The sequence below is a fragment of the Cimex lectularius genome, unplaced genomic scaffold (genome assembly GCF_000648675.2).
Source record: "Cimex lectularius strain Harlan isolate CLEC.00 unplaced genomic scaffold, Clec_2.1 scaffold166, whole genome shotgun sequence".
NCBI classification, from domain to species: domain Eukaryota; kingdom Metazoa; phylum Arthropoda; class Insecta; order Hemiptera; family Cimicidae; genus Cimex; species Cimex lectularius.
Window position 1 is genome coordinate 727,844 of NW_019392766.1, and position 24,185 is coordinate 752,028.

At 36.5% G+C, this 24,185-nt stretch overlaps 1 protein-coding gene across 1 annotated transcript; it reads left to right on the top strand.

Moving 5' to 3' along the window:
* The first annotated feature begins 22,639 nt into the window (after window positions 1-22,639).
* Window positions 22,640-24,185, top strand: LOC106661594 (mitochondrial import inner membrane translocase subunit Tim17-B-like). The gene is made up of 3 exons (XM_014385107.2): window positions 22,640-22,760; window positions 23,040-23,197; window positions 23,392-24,185. Exons 2-3 carry the CDS (start codon window positions 23,051-23,053, stop codon window positions 23,734-23,736), a joined length of 492 nt encoding a protein of 163 aa, XP_014240593.1. The 5' UTR covers window positions 22,640-22,760; window positions 23,040-23,050; the 3' UTR covers window positions 23,737-24,185.

Here is a 24,185-nt window from a genome sequence, read left to right on the forward strand (position 1 = left end):
AAATTGCAAAAGGATAATAATTTTTCAAAAAAAAAATCAAGAGAAAATTTGTCCAGTACGTAGCTAATTCCATCAGGGCCAGGAGCTTTATTATTCTTGAGACCAGAGGTAACTTTTAAAAATTATTTTAAGGTAAAAGACTCATAAAGATATACTTGTGCATGGATAATCCCTAATCCGTACGAGTCCCCACTCGCTCCTTTCCCAAAAATCTAATCAGCCGCCCAGTAGCTTTTGACCAGCACTTCGCAAATATCTATTTTTCTTGTACTCTGGCCAACTTTCTAGTCCAAAATTTTGCCTTTTTGTTTGGTTCAACATACATTTTCGACGATTCTTCGCTCTCTTAGCAGTTTGGAGTCTGGATCGGAAAACTACACATGGAAGGTTTTCCTTCTTGGGCCAACCGGTCTGGACCAACTTGCAGGTACTTTCGATTTTGTTCTTCGCGAAAAGGTAAGATGTTTCATTTCCTTTTCCTTATTTTTATTTATTTTTTTTTTGTTCTTCGCATTTTCAAAAGTAATTTTTATGATTATTTGAAGATGGTGAGATGTGGTCTGATGTGACGTAGGTTTTTGAAAAATATTTTCCTTATCGTGCCAACTTTTTGATCGTTATTGCAATCATCTTCAGAGCCTGGGATTTATAAACATTGTTTAAATTTTACAAATACATGTAGGATGTGAAAAAAAATATAAAAAAAAAATAAAAAAATCAAAGTATTTGTATTCACTCAGTGTTTGTTTTCTGCATTATTAGTCACTTTTATTTCATATCTCTTTTATTTCTTAAATAGATTCTTTTCATTTTTCCCTTTTTTATGTGCAAACAAGATTATTATTAAGATTATTAAAAGATTAAGATTAAGATTAAGATTATTAAAAAGTCTTTCAATTAATTAAGGTTTTTGTTGACATGAAAAAGTCAATGTCACGAGCGGGATTCGAACCCACGACCTTCGGCTAGATACGCCGCTGCTCTACCACTTGAGCTATTGTGACCTCGATCCACTCGGACACCAACTTCCCATCTCAAGCCCACCTTTTGAATTTTCCCTCCTTTTTGCCATTTTTCAAATGTCGTGTAATCGGATTGGATTCTCGGCGACAATTGAAATGGCCACGGAGAGCTTTAGTGAAGGTGTACTTCATTTTAACTTATTAAATTGACTAGTTTTCGTGGTCCGCTTGGCCAATTAATATGTTTCAATTAATTCAGGTTTTTAGTTAAGTTAAAAAAGTCGTTTCCCGAAAAAAGTGTTCGTATCCCGCTCGTGACATTGACTTTTTCATCTCAACTAAAAACCTTAATTAATTGAAAGATATTAATTTGTCAAGCGGACCACGAAAACTAGTGAATTATTAAAAAGGTTCGTATAGAGAAATACAAAGTTCTCAGTTGTTAATGGTTTTGTTGTTATACTGTTTTCTATATGTTTTTTATTGCTAATTTTAGTGTCATGTAATAAGGGCTATTTTAGATCAGGTTGCGTTACCTCATTGGAATCATTACTACCACTCTTGTTTGTCAAGAGGGTAGGAAACCATTTTTTTAAAATTTATTCGAATTTTTAAAGCTCTTAATGCACGTTTTTATATTAGAAAAAATATAAAAATTTTATGGTTCTCCCCCTGGAATGTTTTGGCTCGAAAACCATTTAAGTACAATGAAAGATTATTGCAATTACACATGCTTAAGTTTGTTGTACGGTCATGTACAATAAAAGAATCCAGGTAAACGATGCTAATACCGCGAAAACCAGTAAACAGAAAAACAGCCACCGTTTTGTACTTAGTTCCGAGGCAAAGTCAGTTTTTGTCGCAGGCCCTAGTATGAATAAAGGCCCCCAGGTAGGCGAGAGACAGAGAATTGCCCACAAATATTTACCATCATCTTCTCCCTTTCATTGATATTTACGACTACCTGGGAGTCGTAGGGAGGAGGAGCTGTCACACGGTGTACGGGCCGCAACCTGCTCGAACCCCGGGGGAACATCTCCGGAAACGTCAGACGAGGCCTCCCGGTGGGACCTGTGCCACCTGACTGACAAGTCGACCTTCTTTAAAAGAAAAAAAAATGTATTTCCCATACTAAAAGCCCGACTTGTGTGTTCACTTCGCGTTAAAACGGAACTTATAATATTTCCAAGAAATTTTATTTATCGTTGGTGATATAAATAAGCCGAACGTGACAGAAAGAGTATTTGGTCTTATAAGAGCAGTTGAGTTTTCAAAATGGCAATAATTACAAAATATTATGTTATTAAAAAAGCATTTTATCTACAAGCAATCAGATATATCCTGAACCTGAAATATGACAGTTGTATATATAACAAGTTTTCGCAACTCAAATTTCTCAAAATTAAAGATTTAATCGATTAAAAATTTTTTAAGTTTTTAAAATTCTAAAAGTTCAAAAACCAAAACTATCGTTGCGTGTAGTTAAGCAAAAACCAAAACTTTTAATAGGTCATTCTCAGTAAAAGGTGCAATAAAGTTTTCGAGAATCCCTAACACATAAAACGATGTACAAATATCAAAGATTTCCAGAATCGTCTTAAAAATCATCTGTTATCTAGTTATGATTGATGTCTCAAATTTAACTTCTTTTGTTGTTTTGGTTTTTTCTTTATATTACTGTTTAGTGAGTAAAGTTTTATTTGTAGATTTATATTGGTGTTTTACAATTCATTGTTTGTACTGCATTGTATTGAAAATTATGTGTAGAGATTAGTGACCGTTAATCGATAGTTATTCAGATATCGTGAGATGCGGTCACAGAGGGCACTCTCAACACGACACGCAAGGATGTTCAATTACACACTTTAAGCCCTGAAGATGATCTCAATAAAGATCGAAACGTTGGCACGATAAAGAAAATGTTTTTCTAAAACCTACGTCGCACCAGGCCGCATCTCACGATATCTGAATAACTATTGAAAATTATATTTCTTCACTTATTTTATTAGTAATGTGCCTTTTGACTGCTCAATTATTATGTAAATTGAGATATCTATTTCAACGAGCAAATTTAAGTTAAGTTCAACGTATAACAAATAGATGGAACATATTGACCACTAAAATAAAGTTATTCGACGTAATTAATGTTTAATAAATTAGAAGTAAGTTAAACTTAGAAACTATTGTATTTCACATTAGATGTAAGAACGTCCTTGAGACCAAATCTTGTGTGCTCTCTCTCTCTCTCTCTCTCCCCCCCCTCTCTCNCTCTCTCTCTCTCTCTCTCTCTCTCTCTCTCTCTCTCTCTCTCTCTCTCTCACTCACTCCCATAAGCCATGCCATATGTCCTAGAGTGAAAAGGCTGAAAACCGAGTTTGGTTTTTCTGCTTGCTTAATAACACCATGATATTTCTAGTCTCAGTGTGAATAAAGAGGATGCTTGCGCTTGATCGTTGAAGATTCTTGTACACGTAGTTTTTCTGTATGATGGGGAATTGGACATGTTAATATTACATGACCTGGGTTCCGTATTATCTAGAATAGAGATTTTTCCTAGGCAAGATAGAGTTAATTGTGATTAAACCTGAGGAAACAGAATTGTATCAAAGCTTAGAATTATGGTCACTGTGTAGTACCAAGGCTTTTCGGGATTTGGGTATTTTTCTATATGTTATCTTGCGTAAAATTTACTTTTAGTTGTTTGGAGTTTTTGAATAGCTATGTTTTGAGGTGTGTCTTCATGGACATTTAGCTACTATGGAGTCTAGAAGAAGAATGATATTTTGCTAGTAAGTCTGGTGATGTACAGGGTATGTGGTGTGACTTGACCCATACTTTAGTTTTCTTTTTCGTAAGTTTGTCTATTATGTCTAATATTCTACCGGCCCTACATTCACTCTTATAAGTACTTTCACTGTCAATATACACGAAAGGAAACACAAAACAAGATATCTACCACTAGTACATACTATATTTAAAAAACCCTGTTTCCTTCAAAAAATTGAAACAGGGATGACCGAAGATTCGCTACCAGTTCAAGCACAATTCTCATATCGGGTGGCATTACTACTCATTCTCTATATGAAGCCAAGGCATAATGTTATAGTGTTGTCTAAGTAACTTTTCCTTACAATGAAAGTGTTCCTTCATAAAGACACCCTAAAGCCAGAAACACACTTACCCGATGCCACGCCATGCGACGCTACCCGATGCTACCCGACGCAAATCCAAACTCAGATTTTCCATAAGGTTGCATTACCCACGTGCACATCTACCCGATGCTATGCCACGCTGACCTACCCGACGCTCTGCGATCCCAACTGTCCAGATTTTCGTCGGGTCTACTTTTTCTTATGACAAGACTAACGCGACCTAGTAGTTTACGTAGTCCTAAAGGGATGGGAAGAAGAATGAGAAAAACCGAAAAAAGAGCATTCCGAAGGCGTTCTTTACATTTAACCGCTGTTTAAACGCAGACATCACCATCAGTTACAAGAGGGCGGCAAAAACTAAACGTATTTGCGTCGTTTTGGTTTAACCACTGACCCAGGAATTAAGCCGGGAACACACTTACCAGATGCAACGCTATGCGACGCTATCCGACGCAAATCCAAACGCAGATTTTCCATAAGGTTGCATTACCCACGTGCACATCTACCCGACGCTCTGCGATCTCCGCTGTCCAGATTTTCGTCGGCTCGCATCGAGTAGAGTCGAAGATAAAAGAACCGGACACTCATATTTTTTTCAAACTACATGTATTATTGCCGTTATATTAATTACAACACACTTACTTTAATATAAACCAAATTAAACGAGATCAAGAATTCATTGGTTTTTATTTAAAAAATTAATTTTAATGGTTTGGTAGAAAATTGATCAAAACACCGGAATACCATTTTTTGATATAATGATTTAACTAACAATTTATTACACGGTTTTGCTCATAAAATTTAACTAACGATTTATTTCATGGTTTCGTTCATACAATTACTTCATTTTCGTCGAGTAGCGTCAGAACAGGACACTCATATTTTTTGTTGTTTATTTCAAACTATGTATATGTGATTTTGTCGTTATATTAATTACAACATTCTTATTGTAATATAAACCATATTAACCGAGATCAAAAATTCATTTGTTTTTATTAAAAAAAATAATTTTAATGGTTTGGTAGAAAATTGATCAAAACACCGGAATACCATTTTTTGATATAATGATTTAACTAACAATTTATTACACGGTTTTGCTCATAAAATTTAACTAACGATTTATTTCATGGTTTCGTTCATACAATTACTTCATTTTCGTCGAGTACCGTCAGAACAGGACACTCATATTTTTGTAGTTTTTTTCAAACGTGTGGTGATTAGTGACCGTTAATCGATAATTATTCGGAAATCGTGAGATGCGGTCTGGTGTGATGAAGGTTTCAGATAAACATTTTCTTTATCGTGCCAACGTTTCGATCTTTATTGAGATCATCTTCAGGGTATGGGATTTACAAACATTGTTTACATTTAACAAATACATTTAGGATGTGGAAAAGTGACTTTTCTCACGATTTTTGAATATTTATTTCAAACTATTTATATGTAATTTTGTCGTTATATTTATTACAAGATTCTTATTGTAATACAAACCAAATTAAACGAGATCAAAAATTCACTAGTTTTTTTTTTTTTTTAATTAACTTTAATGGTTTGGTAGAAGGGCTGTGTACTGTACCGTGGCGTGTGCTTGACGTCGCGTAGATGTGCACACCCTACCAAAACGTGACAACGCGTCGGGTAGAATCGGGTAGCGTCTCATAGCGTTTACATGGGGTAAGTGTGTTCCCGGCTTTAGTTATGCTGGAGGGCCAAAGAGTCTTGGTTCAATATCTCATACATCTACCATAAAGAACCATGGAACAGGAAAAGGCTGTCGTGTAATTCGTCGCTAAGCTTCCTGTCAAACATTTTTCTTACTAAAATATTTTTTATAACGCACATACTAAGGGTTCAACTGTTCATGTAATTGTATCAAACTTAATGATTTGGATCAGTATATATATAATGTTTAAACTGACTTTCCATAGAGGAGGGTATTTCATATTTTTAATAATTCTCCAACGGGTACTCGAGTGAGAAGGCTGAGAGAGGACACATCTTGGAAATTGTTAAGGACGTCCGTCAGAAAATAAGTTGGAACCGGGAGGACGGTGACTTTGATCGATCATCCGCCACTGGCATCTCTCAATCGGGGCCAAATAGGCCTTTTTACATTTCCATAGACACTTCCTACGGCAGTCGAGCAAACAATGGGCCTTTTTTTCGACATTTTTCCTTTCGATTTGAGAAACTTCGGCCAAAATCGGTTGACATCTGTTTGTATTAAGTATAAAATGGGTCTTGTCACTTATTGTATCGTTCAGCTTACAGAAGGTGGACGATTTCATTGTTCAACTGTGAATGACCTAGTTGAAACGGTAGAATTGGAAAACTCTGTTCAATAATTAATTCAGATTAGACAGACACTTAAATATGTTTGCCTATTTACAAACGAAGCAAAGCTAAATAAAGCGGGCCCAATTATTCGATGCCACTTCATCTTAAGTTTGTTTGAGGCAATCGAATCTATCTATCAAATAACACAGGATAAATTCATCCATGGTTTAAAAAACCTAAATAATTTTGGTTTATTAATTAATTTCATGATATAACAATTGTCTGGTAAGAATAAAGATAAAAAGTTAATAGAAATCGATCAGTTAATAAAAATTCTGGCGACTAGATAATCAGAAAGATAAACTATCAGTGATAATGTACGTCCTCGATGCTGTTCTCTCCACCCAGTTTTGCTTATCTGTTTCGTAAAACTGCAACTGAATTTTTCAAAACTTAATTAAAATATTATTAATATCTCTTTATGCACTGACAAAACAGTTGGTTAACCTAATTTATATTTTATCCAAATTTGTGGTGTTTAGTGTCCGTTGGTTAATGATTATACGGAGATCGTGAGATGCGGTCTGGTGTGACGTAGGTTTTAAAAAAACATTTCTTTATCGTGCCAACGTTTCGATCTTTATTGAGATCATCTTCAGGGCTCAAAGTGTTTGTTTTCCGTGTACATGTGTCATTATTGTCTGTCGTGTTGAGAGTGCCAGTGGGTGTGTTTTATATTGATAGATAGATAGATATATACTTTATTTACAAAATGAAAAAATTTAAAGTTAAAAATAAAAAACACAGTATTATTATGGCATGGTAGTGCATTACTATCCCAAGAATATGCATAATTATATAATTATGAGAAAAGGAGAATTTAAAATATCAACTTCAGAGGTTACAATTATTTACAGGATTTTCAAATTACAAGGTTGAATTGCGATAAACTTTGAAAATAATAAAAATGACACTTCAAAGAACAAAAGGATTCTAACTTACATAGGGTCCCCCACAGGCCAACAGAATTCGCATTTAGAAGCCCACAAACTAGAAATTATATGTATTAAGACAAACAGAACAAAATAAAAAATAAATAAAAAAATAAAAAAGACAGCAAAAAAGAAAAAAGAAACACAATAAGACGAACAGAATATTAATTCCCTACATTCCAATGTATTCATATCTGTAAAACCAGGCTTTCCAAGCAAAATCAACAAGACCCCGGCAATCGGAGCCGTTCAGAAGGGCTATGAGCTCTTCCCTCGTCAGAAAACCCTTACCCACATACAGATACCTCAATTCGTTCAGGACCGAGCATCTAGCGAGAAAATGAAATGCATCCTCACCATCACCTGAGTTGCATAGAGAGCACACTGCAGTGGCAGGAGTACTCCCAACCCAAGACCTGAAATTCAGGAACAACAACTCCCCTCGAATTTTAAACCACCAGCGAAAAAAGAGAACGGAACATCATTTGCTGGAGCAGAAAAAACATTGCAAGGAGTTAGGGAATGATTCAACTCCTTGTAGAGTTGGAATCTATTTGAGTCCACGGCACGAGAAAAACAACTCTCTCGATGACGAGCCCCCATAATATGAAGAAGATTGGAAAACATTTCAGACCACGCTGCAAAATTATCCAAAGAGAACCGAGCCACATTATACCTCTCCGCAAGAGAATTCCAGGATCTGAACCAGGATATGTTACCCTTAATAACTTCAAGTGATGAAATTTTTGCCAGGCGAGAATCAGGAGCTTGAAGCGATTTCAAAATAAACTTAAAATGTAACCTTAAAGAATAAACAAACAACAGTTCCATGCCAGTCTCAATATACAACATATAATTAGGAGTTGATGATGGCAGGGCAAACAACTTACGAACAAAAAAAACGGTGAACTTTTTCTATCTCTTCATATTCGCGATAGCCCCAAACTTGACCTGCATAGCAAAGAATTGCTCGACAAACGGCTGTGAAAATTTGATATTTATTTTTTATTGGTACAAGGTCGTTTGAAATTAGGCCAGACCAAACCTTATTTATAGCCAGTTTCGCTGCCAGGGCTTTCTTGTTTACATGTTTGACCATCGACAGTTTTGGGGTAAGCGTTACTCCCCTACACAATACTCGCTCACCACTTCAATTCTCCTATTCCGCAACACCCATCTCTCATTCTTCCCTAACCTTCCACCCGCACGAAAAACCACAATCTTTGACTTGTCAAGGTTCACCGTCAGGCTCCATTGATCAAAATCCTCTAGCTCCTCTAGCTTTTTAATATTTCCTTGCAGGGCAACCGGCGAATCCGCAATCAAAACAATGTCGTCGGCGTACAAGAGAATTTTAATGACAACACTCCCTATACGAATGCCAAACTCCAGTGCCGACGGAAGGTCATCCAGAAATAGAGCAAACAGAATTGGACTAAGGATACATCCCTGCCTGACCCCCATACCAACATCGAAGAAGTCGGACACACCATCTCTGCCTCTTACTGCAGATGCAGCCGATTCAAAAAGTGACTTGAGGACACAAATAATCTTAGTTGAAAACTTTGCATTTAGTAGTTTGAAAATAAGCGCTCTTCTATCGACTCTGTCAAATGCGGCCTTAAGATCAACGAAGAAACAATACACTTTACGGCCCTTATTAGTCGCTAAATTAATTATATTTATTAGTGTGGACAAGTTGTCAGCCGTAGAATATCCTTTCCTGAACCCCATCTGGCATTCACTCAGTAGCTCGTTTGACTGTACATGGGCCTGAATTCTCCGCAGTAAAAGTGATGAAAAGATTTTGGCCACCGAATCTATACAAGAAATTCCCCTATAGTTGGCAACCTCATCACGGTGTTTTATATTATTACTTTGCTGTGATTGAAAAAATAATGCCCACATTCAACTATTTAGATTTAGAATAGTCCATGCGATATCCTATTTTCTAGGAAAAAAGCAATATTGTTCAGCGATATTTCTGAACGTTATGGAAGTATTTGACCTCCGATCTCATCCTAAAATCCTTCCTCTCATATCGCAGGTTTAAAGTGAGAATCGGCTACATCGAGCCAATTATCATAGCGTTTCTCAAGGGAATGTCCTAGAACCAATCTACCCTACATACCCACACATTCGAACACCAAAATCACAATTCTTCCAACTCCCAGACCCTATCCAAGCAACAAAGCAATCCATCGACATCTGGACCTTATTACCTACTAGTGCAATCAATGGTGGATCAAGTTAAACGAACAACAAAGCCAAAAACTACTACGTTTACGCTCAGACGTCAGACGTGCCCAACAGTGGATATAATTAACAAGACAATCCTTCCATCTAACCAGCCAGAGATAGATAACATACTAGACGTAAAACCCAAAAAGTCAACAAAAGATTCATGGGCAACTCATATATCTACTTAGACAGAAAACTACAATAATCATACACTTATGGACTGTGGGCTCGACCTATCCACAACAAATCATGGTTGTAAACAACAAGCCTGTTAGTAGAACCATCATGTACACAAAGGAATTCAAGAAAAGGAAGATCACATTCAACGAAACAAAATCCTAGCAAATGACATTCGCGGCATCACCTCTCCTCCAATATACTGCAACTCAATTCCTCACTCGCAACCAACATCATTCGCTATTTGGGCAAGACAACAGTTTGAACCACAGTCAATTTAAAATAATAGCATTGGACAGACGAGAAAAACAATTCAAAAGTTCACTTGACAACAGATCGAAATTCACTGCAAACTAAAAGCCTTATCTCATTTCCCATCTCAATTCAGTCAATTCACTAAAATTCTTAAAACCTCTCTACTTTCATCCAACCTTACAATCCACACAAACCTTCAAACTTTGCCTTCAAAATCAAAGTTGTATGACAGACGCCTCCATAAAACCCTAGACTCTCATCCCGAACTATTTCCGACATGTCGTTCCCGAGTACTCGTCGTCACAAGACTAGAGGATCTTTAGCGTCCGCACCTGGCCTATTCGGCCTAATCGGACGTTTTGATTCTTAAGATGAGAGCCGACGCACCTACGCATACGACGGAAGAGTGAACCGCCGCAGCATTGGTGTAGAGGCGTCCCAGCCCTTAAGGGCCAAGAACAACCTCGCTCTCCGCTTGTCCACTCCGAATGTTCGGGCCTGCATTGTGCATCGGGTCGTATGCCGCGCGCAAAGGGCTAACAAACCGAAATACATCAGCCTGTTCTCCCGCGCACTCCCTAGATAGAGAAGGCCACTCTATCTCCCTGAGTATAGGAGCTTCCCTAGCGTAGGAACTACCCGATCCGCCTCGGCCGCGGTTTTGTTTTGAGTGGAATTGTTAACCACCCCCTAGATGAGCACCGCCTACAGTAAAATTTCCTGTCAAGCTCAGCCTACACCTGCTGTGCGCATTCGAGGGACGCCATAGGCTCAGCCTAGGTTCGCCTTCGCTTCCCCAAGGGTACCACGCCGGTCATACGCACAACAATGCAAAGCATACTCGAGTCAGAGAAACCGATTCACTACCCGTTTCCGTCCGCTTACTCCCGCATTCGAGGGACTATTCAGCATAATCATCGCCTCCTCAACGCCTATACGCTGTCGTCCGATCCACCGTATCCCGTGAAGCCTGGTGTAATAACGCTGGCCATACGCAGGAAGGTCGCAGATAGAAGACAGCCTCTGCCTAAGTTCCCGCCAGGGGCGTCACCACGCACCACCACGAAATCATTCCCAGTGTAACTAGGGCTGATTTTGGAACTTTTCAGTTACCCCGTGGTACAGATGGCCATACACCCTCCCCCGTCTATGCAGACAGGATCTGGTGCACTGGCCCTCGCGTGACTCNTCTCTCTCTCTCTCTCTCTCTCTCTCTCTATCTATCTATCTATCTATCTATCTATCTATCTATCTATCTATCTATCTATCTATCTATCTATCTCGCAGGCTATAGAGGAAATCTCAAAAAGTTGGCTTTTGTCGAAAAGACTGGAGTAAATAAAATGTTATATAATGTACGTTTTAGTTTACTGATTGCTGATTTCAGCTAAAATCTGCACACGTAGTACAGGAATCGAACCTATGATTTCTTGCATTCTGCCACCACCGTTTTGAAATTTAAAATAGATTACCGGAATACTAGGAGAAACAGTTCTTTCGGATTTTGGCATTCTGCGGTCAGAATTCGATCACATAACCTCCAAATAATCCAGCCACACCTGTCTAAAATCTTCGAACTATTTCCCAAGCTTCCTACTTTGTATTTATTATCCACATTGATCTTCAAATCCCATATATCCTCGAAATCTTAAAAGTCGATATAGACGCCTCCATAAAACCCTGGACCTTCACCCCAACTTTTCCAAAAGTTAAGACTAATTTTGCCTTGGTATATGGTGAATTTCCAAGAGTTATAAGAAAAAATGGCACCATTTAATGTTTGCATGCCTGAGGGTAAGTATTAAAATTTACGTCAGGAGGGTTCTTTCCCCTGTATACATATAGAAGAAACTTATACCGCATATGCAAGTTCAAACGTATAAATTGTTCTATATTAACAGTAAAATAAAGAGAAAAATTCGGCAGAGAAAAGAAGCTCACCAAAAAACAGATTCATGTTTCAACATGAGACCAAGTCTGCCAGGGGCTTAAATAAAATAGTGCAAAACCACCAGGGCCCCGTTAACATTTTTGATCACGCAACCTTCTTCAAACCAAAAGAGTTCATTACACAGCATTACAAAAGATTAAGAAGCAATTTGTTTCTCAGAGCGAAAGAATTAATCCGAACTCCTTTTGTACATGGAGTCTTGAAGGAAACTTGGCCCGTTCCGTTCCGCTTCGACATACAAGCTCGATTGTAGCTCTAATTTGATGTAAAAACCGGTCACGCCACGTCGGATATAATTTGAAAAACGTAATGAGAACAAAGTACCTATTAAACTGATTCAATTACAACTATCGTATTAGCTCATTAAACTTTAATCAAAGCTGGAATTATACCAACATCGTGACTCCTTTATAAAATTTAGATCTTACGTGAACGATTGTACTGATCTACATAATTAAAGTGAAATGAAACTTCAATAAAAGTATTTCATAAAAAGTTGGGTTTAACGAATAATTTAGGATTAAAAATGCGACTGGGGGACTTTAAAAGAGCATTTAGATTTTTATCATCACATCGGATTAATTGGTTTGCTTACTATTAACATTCCGCAATAAACATACAATAAAACTTATATTACATATACAATACACCATGGATGTTTTTAAGCTTTCCGTGAAGCCCACTGTTCACTTATCTCGATTCTTGGATACAAATGGGTCAATCTTTAAGTCGTTTAAAGTCTAAGCCGTCAAAATTTGCATGTTTATAGTAAATATTTTTCAGTAATGTTAAAAATCGTTGATTGTATGCTTGCCACCATGCCAAGTGTGCATATGTGATGCGTTGATTAATTGTGACAATAGACTTCCCAGTGGAATTGGACCAAGTCACTCAGCGAAAATTGTGTGATCGTTCGCTCATTTTTTAGATTTTGATTTTTAGATTCCATTGGATGAGAGGGTCCACGAGGAGAAAGTTGGCAAAGCAAATATGGCCGAACACACAGCGCGAGGGAGAGAGAGGGCTCTGCTCTGGTACTGATAATAATGATGGATCACTAGAAACTTCCCTCTCGACACCCCTAATAATATTATGCTTGTATTTCTGCCGTGGAGGGAGGACTGGTGAGAAGGCCTCCCTCTGAAACCCCTTCTACCTTGACATATATTTTTTTGACGAGTTATTAGAACCGCCCCAGCCGCCTCCCCTGGGAAATGGAAAAGTTAGATGAGGGTTGGAACTAAGTAGTTGTATACACACTTTCACACATGGTGGGATCGACCTGGGTCCTTGATTAATGGCCCTTTACTTTTAAATTTTTTTCTCCTCCGATCCGACGGTAATTTACCCTTCAGAAATAATTAGCCCAATAGTTTAAATAATTTGGGCAAATAAACGTTCAAGGAAAAACTTGTACTTAATACACTGACAGGCAAAAAGTTCCAAATTATTTTTTTTTCATTTTCTAGATAAAAGACAATCCTGCCATTAATTTGTTTCATTGTTTTTATCAATAAACATTTTTTAATGCTATGTTTTAAATTGGGAATAACAATTAGAGGTAAACACCCATAATCCTTAATCCAAAACAAGGATAAAGGATTTTTCAATGTTTACTTTTTACAAAATTTAAAATGGTTATTCAGACTCATTCTGAAGCAATAAACTGTCTAGATTATTTGGAGGTCGTGAGATGCGGTCTGGTATGACGTAGGTTTTAGAAAAACATTTTTTTTATCGTGCCAACGTTTCGATCTTTATTGAGATCATCTTCAGGGCATGAGATTTATAAACATTGTTTAAATTTTACAAATACATGTAGGATGTGAAAAAAATGAATTTATACAATACTATAAAATTTTAGATTAAAAAAATGAATTTATACAATGCTAGAAAATTTTTTGATTGAATCAAAGTATTTCTACTCACTCAAAGTGTTTTTTTTCCGTGTAAATGTGTCATTCTTGTCTGTCGTGTTGAGAGTGCTCGTGACATATTGATGTTTTATGTTTATATACGTTGGATTTTGAAGGGGTGGGGAAGGAAGTCCGGATAGAAAGACATTTTTATATTTGGAGTCGGCTTCTTTGAGGTAAAAAGAGCCGACAATAGGAAAAAATGGGTAATGGTTCGTCCTGATTATCTTTTCAGGATTATATAGACGGGGATAATAAGGGAAAGGAAAGCCAAATTGTTGAAGAATTAGACTATGTAGAAATGTTTGATGTGTGGAATGTGATGATTGTTTTATATTATTCAGAAATCGTGAGATGTGTGGAATGTAATGTAATGATATATGTATGTTATCTATATTGAATTTGATTAATGATATTGGCGTAGCTGCGATTGGGTTTACATGTATTTGTTCTGTAATTGATGCTGTGTTTATCTCTGTTGATATAAACCATTTTTAAGAAATAACGTTTATGTTTGTTTTGTTCTGTATGTAATATTTTTGGATTTTTGAAGTCGAAATTGTGTTGGTGTTCAAAATGGTGGGTAGCGAGTGCTGTACGATTTTGCTTTGGTTTTTTGCAATCATAGATATGTTGCTTTACTCCCTTGTCCAGATATTGGGATGTAAGACCGATGTAAGTTGCCGGACAGTTTAAACAGTTGATCTTGTAGATTACGTCAGATTTATTTGTTATTGGTGTGGGATCTTTAATTTTGGAAAAAAGTGTTTGGATTGTTTTATAATTTTTGAAAGCTATTTTGAAGTTATCGGACGAGAGAAATGTGTTTATTTTATGTGATAGGCCTTGAATAAATGGCATGGAAATGTATGCTTGTTTGTTTGTATTTGATAAACTTAATGTAGTATTATTAGTAATAGTGGATGGTGTTAGTGTTGAGTTGTAATTGTTGATTATTCTGTTAATTATGTCTTTAGGGTAGAGATTGTTATGGAGGATCTGTTTGTATATGTTTATGTTCTTGTGGTGAAATGATTCATGGCTTAGGGTAATCATTCTGTGAAGTAACCCTTTGGCCGTGTTTATTATTGTATGAAGGGGATGGTGAGATGTAAAGTTGAGGTAGCGATCTGTGTTTCTTGGTTTTTGATACCAATCTGTGATTAAGGTACCATCTGGTTGTTTTATTACGAGTGTATCTAAAAATGGTATTTTTTGTTGTTTTCGATTTCATGTGTAAATTGTAGGCGTGGGTGAAAGCTATTAGATGTATCTAATGTAGTTTGAATTTGATCTGGGGGAATTGCTGTCAATATATCATCTACGTATTTAGTGAGGAAGGGTAATGTGAAAGGAAGTTGTGGTATGACTGTATTAAATAGATGTGTCAAAATTATGTCTGCCAATTTCGGGCCTAGGTTGCTACCCATGGCTATACCAAAAAGTTGTTTGTAAAAGTGATTGTCGTATGTAAAATATCCATTAACACAGCAGTGTCGGATCATTGTTACGAACGTGTTCTTTGATAAAGTTGTGTGTGGTGTTATGTTGGACCATTTATCTTTAATAATGTTCAGTGTTGTGTCTATTGGTATGTTGGTAAACAATGATGAAACATCTAGGGATATGAGAGAGTAGTGTGAGGGAATATGGATATTATTAATTTTGTTAATGAAATGAATCATTTACATTATATGTGTTATCTGTGATGTTGTTGAGTATGTTGGTTAGGTATTTTGTCATGTTATATGTGGGTGAGTTTACAAATGAAATTATGGGTCTTAGAGAGGGTGTTCGGGTTTATGTGTTTTTACAGATCCATATAGTTTCGGTGTTGGTGAGTTGTTTTGAATTGATTTGTAGGTGTATATGTCGATTTGTTTTCGTTTAAGTGTTTCTTGGAGAATTTTGTTTGTCTGTTTGATGAGAGTAGGAGTAGGGTCTGATTTGATTATGCTGTATGTGTTTGTGTCTGTGATTATTTTGTTAATTTTTCCCTGTACTCTTTTTTACTGATTGCTACTGTTTGTTTGTTCTTATAAGAAGAACGAATGAGTATGTCAGGATCACCTACATCACACCAGACCGCATCTCACGATTTCTGAATAATTATCGATTAACGGTCACTAATCACCACACATTGTTTTATATGTTGTATTATATGTTTTATGTGATGATGATATATGTATGTTATCGATATTGAAAACACCACACAAACTGTCTAGATTTCATCTTTGATTTCTTAATTTCAATTTTGAAACTTAAAAACGCCACTTAGTGCTGAAGAGGTTGCGCGTGGAGTGGTTGTTATTAATGATGGACGTTCCATCAGGTATGCGGATATTGCCATCGGAGTTCGATACGAAACACTCCAAGACGCAGTTAGACGTTTTCGAGAATCTAGGTACTACCATAGAAGGCCCGGTTCTGGACGCCCTAGGGTAACAGAACCACTGGATGACCGTTGTTTGACTTTGAGAATTGTGCGAAACCGGCACCCTATTGTCGTTCAAGCGATTCATAACTCAATAAGTTCGAAGTGACCAAATTGCTCGAAGAAGATTAAATCAGTATGGACTGATGGCTTTTCGCTCATAAGAGGACCAGAACACAGAATTGCACGGCTCCCATTTGCACCAGAACACAGCCATTGGTCTTTGGACGATTGGTCTGCTGTACTTTTTACAGATGAGAGTAGATTTGCTCTATGATGGGCGTGAAAGAATACGGAAAACGCGAAATAAAAGGTACGAAGCTTGTACCAGAGCCAACCTTTTCAACATAGCTCGGTGATGGTGTGGGCGGGAATTTCAATAGAGACGCACAGAGTTGGCTGTTGTTCGTGGTGGGTCTTTGACTGCCACTCGCTATGTGGATAAAATTTTAGAACATCATGCGTTGTCTATCTTCGATTAAATCAGTGACAATCCTATTCTAATGCACGATAATGCCCGTCCACATGTCGCTCGCATAGTACAAACGTACCTTCAACCACATAACATCAGGATCTTAGCCTGACCAGTGTTGGGCAAAAATTAGTCATGTCTAATGATTAATGACTGATCACTCAGACCGTTAGTCATGATTGGTAGTAAGTGACTAATTTAGTCATTAGTCGCCATATGTGATTGATGGGTAAATTAGTCATGACTAGTAATTAAATACGAGGCATGACTAATTTAGTCACTATATAGTTAGTCATGACTAAATTTCGATAAATCATGTTCAAATGGGTGCTCAAAAAATGAAAAATACACAACTTCATCCCTTTTCAAAAATTTTCTAACAGAAATTTATTTCAACAAAACGAAAATCCTTCAACACCTTATTTAACAAAAATCAATCTTCCAATTATAAGTAAAACTCCGTCGTTACGAAAAGCCAAAAAATAATGATAATGATAATAATAACAATAAAATAAAAAAATCCTAGAAAAGCTACGCTTTGAAAAGTAAATATGTTTACATAACCGATCAATGGAAAAAATATTTCTTTGAATTAAAATGTATTCCACTTAAAAGGAGAGATTTCTACATTATTTGGAAAATACACCATCAAGAGGTCTTGATTGTAATAAAATAGACACGTAGAATAATTATGTATCTTTGGTTTTCGTTTATGATAACACTTTTTGAAGGTTGGCCTTGAGCACGACTCATCTCAAAATTTTTATCCGGAGTCGGTTGGGAATTTTGGTAAGTTGGTCATTGTAGCCAGAGTTGGGCAAAATCAAACTAATTCAATCATGATTTAAAAAATTTTAATAATTAATTCAATCATGAGGTATGACTCATCATATAATGATCATGTAATGATTAATTTACTCATGACCAATTCAATCATGATTAAACTTCAATAAAAATTCTTAATCATGATTGAATTAGTTTGATTTTGCCCAACTCTGAGCCTGACAAGCCCGTTCACCAGACTTAAAACCCAGCGAACATTTATAAGGTAACCTCAAAAGACGATTAGCACTTTCATCACGTCCTGATACACTCCACGATCTTGAAAGTACTATTCGTGAAGAATGGGCTAACCCTCCAGCAAAAAGACATTTCCAGACTGGTATAAAGTATGCCGGGGCGTATTCGAGATGTAATTAAGCCAAGAGGAGGAAATACACGATATTGAAATGTTGGCAAACAAAACAACAAAGGAAAGCCAAATTGTTGAATGAAAAACAATCATTACATTCCACACATCAAATATTTCTACATAGTCTAATTCTTCAACAATTTAGCTTTCCTTTCCCTAATTAACCCTGTTTATTAATCCTGAAAGGATAATCAGGCCGAACCATTACCCATTTTTCCCATTGTCGGCTCCTTTCACCTCAAAGAAGCCGACTACTCATATAAAAATTCCTGTCTACCCCGACTTCCTTCCCCACCCCTTCAAAATCCAACGTATATAAACAAAAAACATCAATATCTCACTGGCACCCTCAACACGACAGACAAGAATGAAACATCTACACGGAAAACAAACACTTTGAGTGAGTACAAATACTTTGATTAAATCTAAAATTTCAAGCATTGTATAAATTCATTTTTTTCACATCCCACATATATTTGTACAATTTAAACAATGCTTGTAAATCCCAGGCCCTGAAGATGATCTCAATAAAGATCGAAACGTTGGCACGATAAAGAAAATGTTTTTCTAAAACCTACGTCACTCCAGACCGCATCTCACGATCTCCAAATAATTATCAACTAACGGTCACTAAACACCACACATTACCCGAAGTGTTCATAAGTTAATAAAATCGGTATTGTGAGATTTCTTCTTGGGGAACATCAAAACATGATTGTTTTGATAATTTTACTCTTCTAACAAACCTCTAAACACAAACCGATATTGAGGATAGGCAGGCCAAAATGATCAAAAATGGCTAAACTACAACATTGATTGAGTTGTAATTGGAACGAAATAATATGTGTTCGTTTTATTGGTGACTTTGTGGAAAAAAAGAACGTGAGTATTAAAGGTTGGAAGGTCACATTAAATGCCCATCAGGACTGCCAGCCCCACTCGTGAATATTGTTATTAACATGTCATTAGCGGAGCAGGTCTCGTGAGTGCGTTCCCTTCGCCCTTCCTACATCGCGAGGGCTACTTGATAAAATAGTAATAATTGAAAAGAGAGGGTTACCTGGGGGAAGGGGTGACGTGAGATAAGAGGGCGCAGATGCTATCGGCCCGCGGGACATGCGAGCCTCTGTCAACCCCCAACTTTCATATCCGACCGCTCTTGTTTTTTCCCCTTTTTCTTTTTCTGCTTTTCTCTCTTCTTCTAGAGGCGGTAGGTGAAGTTTTTCTGGAAATGGAATGTCTCTTAGAGGTCCCTTCCACTTACGGCCCATTCATCAACATCAGCTTTCAGCGGACACAATGCTGCCCAGCTCCCCGTCCCGTCCGGGCTCACCGTTTTCCCTCCTCCGGAGTGGATCGCTTTTTCGGACGTTGACGTGTTCATTTCGGCCGACGTGAAGATTGGTTCTCCTGGACCCGGGGGAACGTTATTTCCGCTGCTACATACAAGGAAAGCCGAGCGAGGCATGAAAGAAATCCGGTTCAATTATTGATTTTCTCATACGAACCCCTGTTATTACTTTTCTCCGTCTTTTTACAACAGGTCCGCGAGTGCTTAAACGAGATGTTTATAGCAAATACGCATTCTTAAGACATACGCGCTAGAAGCACTTTGTGTTAGTCAAAAGCCATAATGAAATGAATAGCACTACAACAGTCATCCAATTCCATTAAGCACTATATTCCATAGAATAATAATTTAACTACATAATTCTAACGATAAGCTCACTGCTTAATAAAACCAATTTGATTTTTGTCCTATTTTCCTGCAAAATTCGCACATTAATTTCCCAGCAGCTTCATTTTCTTTTATCCCTTTTTAAGGACTCTTTGTCAAAAAAAATATTGATGAATTATTGTAAAAAAAAATAAAATAAAATACGAATTGAAAAACGATTTTGGTAGTGCAGAATGCGCCTGAAAGACTGAAAAATAGCTTTTATTGACTAATCTAATTGATGGCCGATGGTGGTACACAATATTCCGCCATGTGCCCTCTCACGGTTCACATTTACGCCAATAAATACATTCACTCTAATCGTACGTTAAGTAACAAAAGTAATAACAGAACAAACACACGATTATACATAAAAATATTTTAAAATTTTCCCGTTTCTTTCTGGAAAGTTGAAAAGTGTGTGGTTGGTTAAATAAATCTTCAAATTAGGAAAAATAAAATAAAACTTCCTCTTAGGAGTATGCATTGTATTTATAAAAATACTTCATATATAAATTAAATGAAGTATGAAATATATTCCCAACATACATTAGAAGACACAAAAGTATCTGTATTATTATACAAATAAAAACACTGTTTCCTCCAAGAATCCGCGGCCTTTAGATATTTATTTTTGGTTATTGTGATTAAATAATTATAATGTTTTTAAATATATTAGTTTATTATAACATCGTATTTTGGTATTGTTTATGTTTTACATGTTTTTGTGTAATGTATTTTTATTGTTTTATTTTATTTAATTAATTAATTTATTTATTTTTATTTTTGTAAAACGTATATACATATTTGTAATTGGGACTTTTCCCATGAAATAAATCAATAACANAAAATATTGTTTTCTGCAATTAATTGGAGATCGTGAGGTGCGGTCTGGTGTGACATAGGTTTTAGAAAAACGTTTTCTTCAATCCTTTTTTAAAAAGATAGTTCCTACTCACAGTAAGTTGTTTTCCAAGGATCCGGATTTCGGGCCTTTAGCTTCTTCAACCTGATGATGAGCTAAGGGCTCGAAATCCGGAACGTTGGAAAACAACTTACTGTGAGTAGGAACTATCTTTTTAAAAAGGATTGAACACCGCACTCACTCCATCATTCATCATTTCTATAAACATTTTCTTTATCGTGCCAACGTTTCGATCTTTGTGTGGTGATTAGTGACCGTTAATCGATATTTATTTAGAGAGTCTCGACACGACACGCAAGAATGGCACAATTACACAGAAGACAAACACTTTGAGCCCTGAAGATGATCTCAATAAAGGTCGAAACGTTGGCACGATAAAGAAAATGTTTTTCTGAAACCTACATCACACCAGACCGCATCTCACGATTTCTAAATAAAAAAAAATAAAATAAAAAAGTTTCGATCTTTATTGAGATCATCTTCAGTGTCTGGGATTTATAAATATTGTTTAAATTATACAAATACAAATAGAATGTGAAAAAAACACATTAATCACAGATTGGTATCAAAAACCAAGAAACACAGATCGTTACCTGAACTTTACATCACACATACAATCCTCTTCATACAAAAATAAACACGGCCAAAAGGCTATATCACAGAATTATTACCCTAAGCCATAAATCATTTTACCACAAGAACATAAAGATATACAAACATACCCTACATAACGATCACTACCCTAAGCACACAATCAACAGAATAATCAACAACACAACTCAATACTAACACCATCTGCTATTACTAATAATACGACATCAAATCTATCAAATACGGACAAACCAATATACGTATCCATGCCGTCCATCACGGCCTATCACATAAATTAAACATATTTCTCTCTTCTGATAACTTTAAAACCGCTTTTAAAAACTAGAAAACAATTCACACACTTTTTTCCAAAATTAAAGATCCCACACCAGTTACAAATAAGTCTGACGTAATTAAAAAATCAATTGTTTAAATTGTCCACGTACATCGCAATTACATCCCAATCAACATATCTATGACTGCAAAAAACGCAAACAAAATCCTACAGCACTGGCCATTTTGAACACCAACACAATTTCGACATCAACAATCCAAAAATATTACACACAGAACAAAACAAACATAAACGTAACTTTTTAGAAATGATTTACATCAACAGAGATAAACGCAGCATCAATTACAGAACGGACACATGTAAACTCAGTCGCAGCTATGCTAATATCATTAATCAAATTCACATACATATCTCATCATCACATCACACAAATCATATAAAACAGTCATTACACTCCTCACATTAAATATTTTTACGTAGTCTAATTCTTCTACAATTTGACTTTGCTTTCCCTAATTAACCCTGTCTATATAATCCTGAAAGGATAATCAGGCCATTACCCATTTTTCCCCATTCTCTTTTCACCTCAAAAAAGCCGACTCCTTATACAAAAATGTCTTTCTATACCGACTTCCTTCCCCACCCCCTTCAAAATCCAACGTATATAAACATAAAACATCAATATCTCACTGGCACCCTCAACCTCAACACGACGCACAATCTACACAGAAAACAAACACTTTGATTCAGTCTAAAATTTCTAACATTGTATAAATTCATTTTTTTCACGTCCTATATGTATTTGTATAATTTAAATAATGTTCATAAATTCCCCTGAAGATGATCTCAATAAAGATCGAAACGTTGGAACGATAAAGAAAATGTTTTTCCAAACCTACGTCACACCAGACTGCATCTCACGATCTCCAAATAATTATTAACTAACTGTCACTAAACACCAGACATATAAATATATTCCAGTAAAACAGAATTAAGGAGGGGCGCCCCTTCGACATTAGTCGGAACATACAAGAGAATCGATTCTTTCGATCATTTTAATCGATTTGTCGTTTAAAGTCTAAAACCTAAACTTGGCTTCGTCCTTTTTAGAGTGTCGAGCCGTCGACCGAATGCGTATCGACAATTGAAGTCGTGTATGCTACAAACTCATCATCCTCATACAAAACAAACGCATTAAAGTCAAATTTAAAGTAAGTAAAAAGCTTGAAATTTAATTAAATCTCAGCCTAGTGGTGGATTGCTTCCAATTGCTCAAATCCACGAGTCAATACGTCCTTGAAAACGGCACGTTCACTTTAGTTTCTAAAATGAGAAATATTTTTAAATCCTTAATTTTCTGTTTAATCCTATAAAATAAATTTGATTTAATCAAGGCCAGACCTTTAAATGTTAATTATTGCGCAATATTTTTAATAACGTTTTATTTATAATTAACTTGTATTAACTGGAATTTTTCTTCTTTTTTTAAGAGAGAGTAAAGATGGAAGAATATGTAAGGGAGCCATGCCCATGGCGTATCGTAGATGACTGCGGAGGAGCTTTCACGATGGGTGCTATCGGCGGTGCAGTCTTCCAGTCGATAAAAGGATTCAGAAATGCGCCAAGCGGCTTGAACAGAAGGCTTGTCGTAAGTATGCTGATCATGTCAACGTCTGTTTACAAAGGGAAATATGGATATCCTAAATGGATCATCACTGATTGCAAATAGCAGTGATTGATTTGATGAGAAGATCACCAGAAACAGTCTTGTAACAATGCACTAGTGAATTTTAAATATTTAAGAAAATTACTTATAATTTGGTTGTTTTTGTGTTGTTATAGGGTAGCATGGCAGCTGTTAAACAAAGGTCACCAATGATTGCCGGAAGTTTTGCTGTCTGGGGCGGTCTCTTTTCGACCATAGATTGCACATTAGTACATTTTAGGCAGAAAGAAGACCCTTGGAATTCAATAATAAGCGCGGCAGCTACAGGAGGTATTTTAGCGGCCAGGAACGGCGTACCTGCCATGGCCGGCAGTGCTTTAATTGGCGGCGTTCTTTTAGCTCTTATCGAAGGTGTTGGCATCCTATTCACTCGAATGCAGGCCGATCATTTTAGGCAGGAACAGCACTTCGTAGACCCTTCGCAGTTAGGACGCCCCAACGGCCAATCGATGTACAATTGACATCGTACAAGTGTTCGTCTATGTGTCCTCTTGTAGATATTTTTTCCTTTTTTATTTAAACTTGCAAAGGACATAAAAAGAGGTGATCTCTCAGATTCAACACATAGTTCGTGAAAACTGTGTTTTTTGATTATTTCAAAATTCTGTATATATATATTATAGAAACAGAGCAGTACTATCGCACCGCAAATGTTGTTGATTCAGCTTAGTACGCCTGAACAGTTGGACACCCTCAAGGCTATCCGAGAGTTTTCACCACCCCATATAGCTCTGGTACCGCGATGGTGTCCAAACGAGGATGGAAACTATAAGACCAAAATTTCTTATGTGGTGGGTTTCACCTCAGCCTGTTTATGTTAACAAAACGAGTCAACTGTGGTTTCAAACATTGTTACAAGTATCTTAAGACATTGTTTGTTTTGTTATTAAAATATATTTGACCGCCTGTA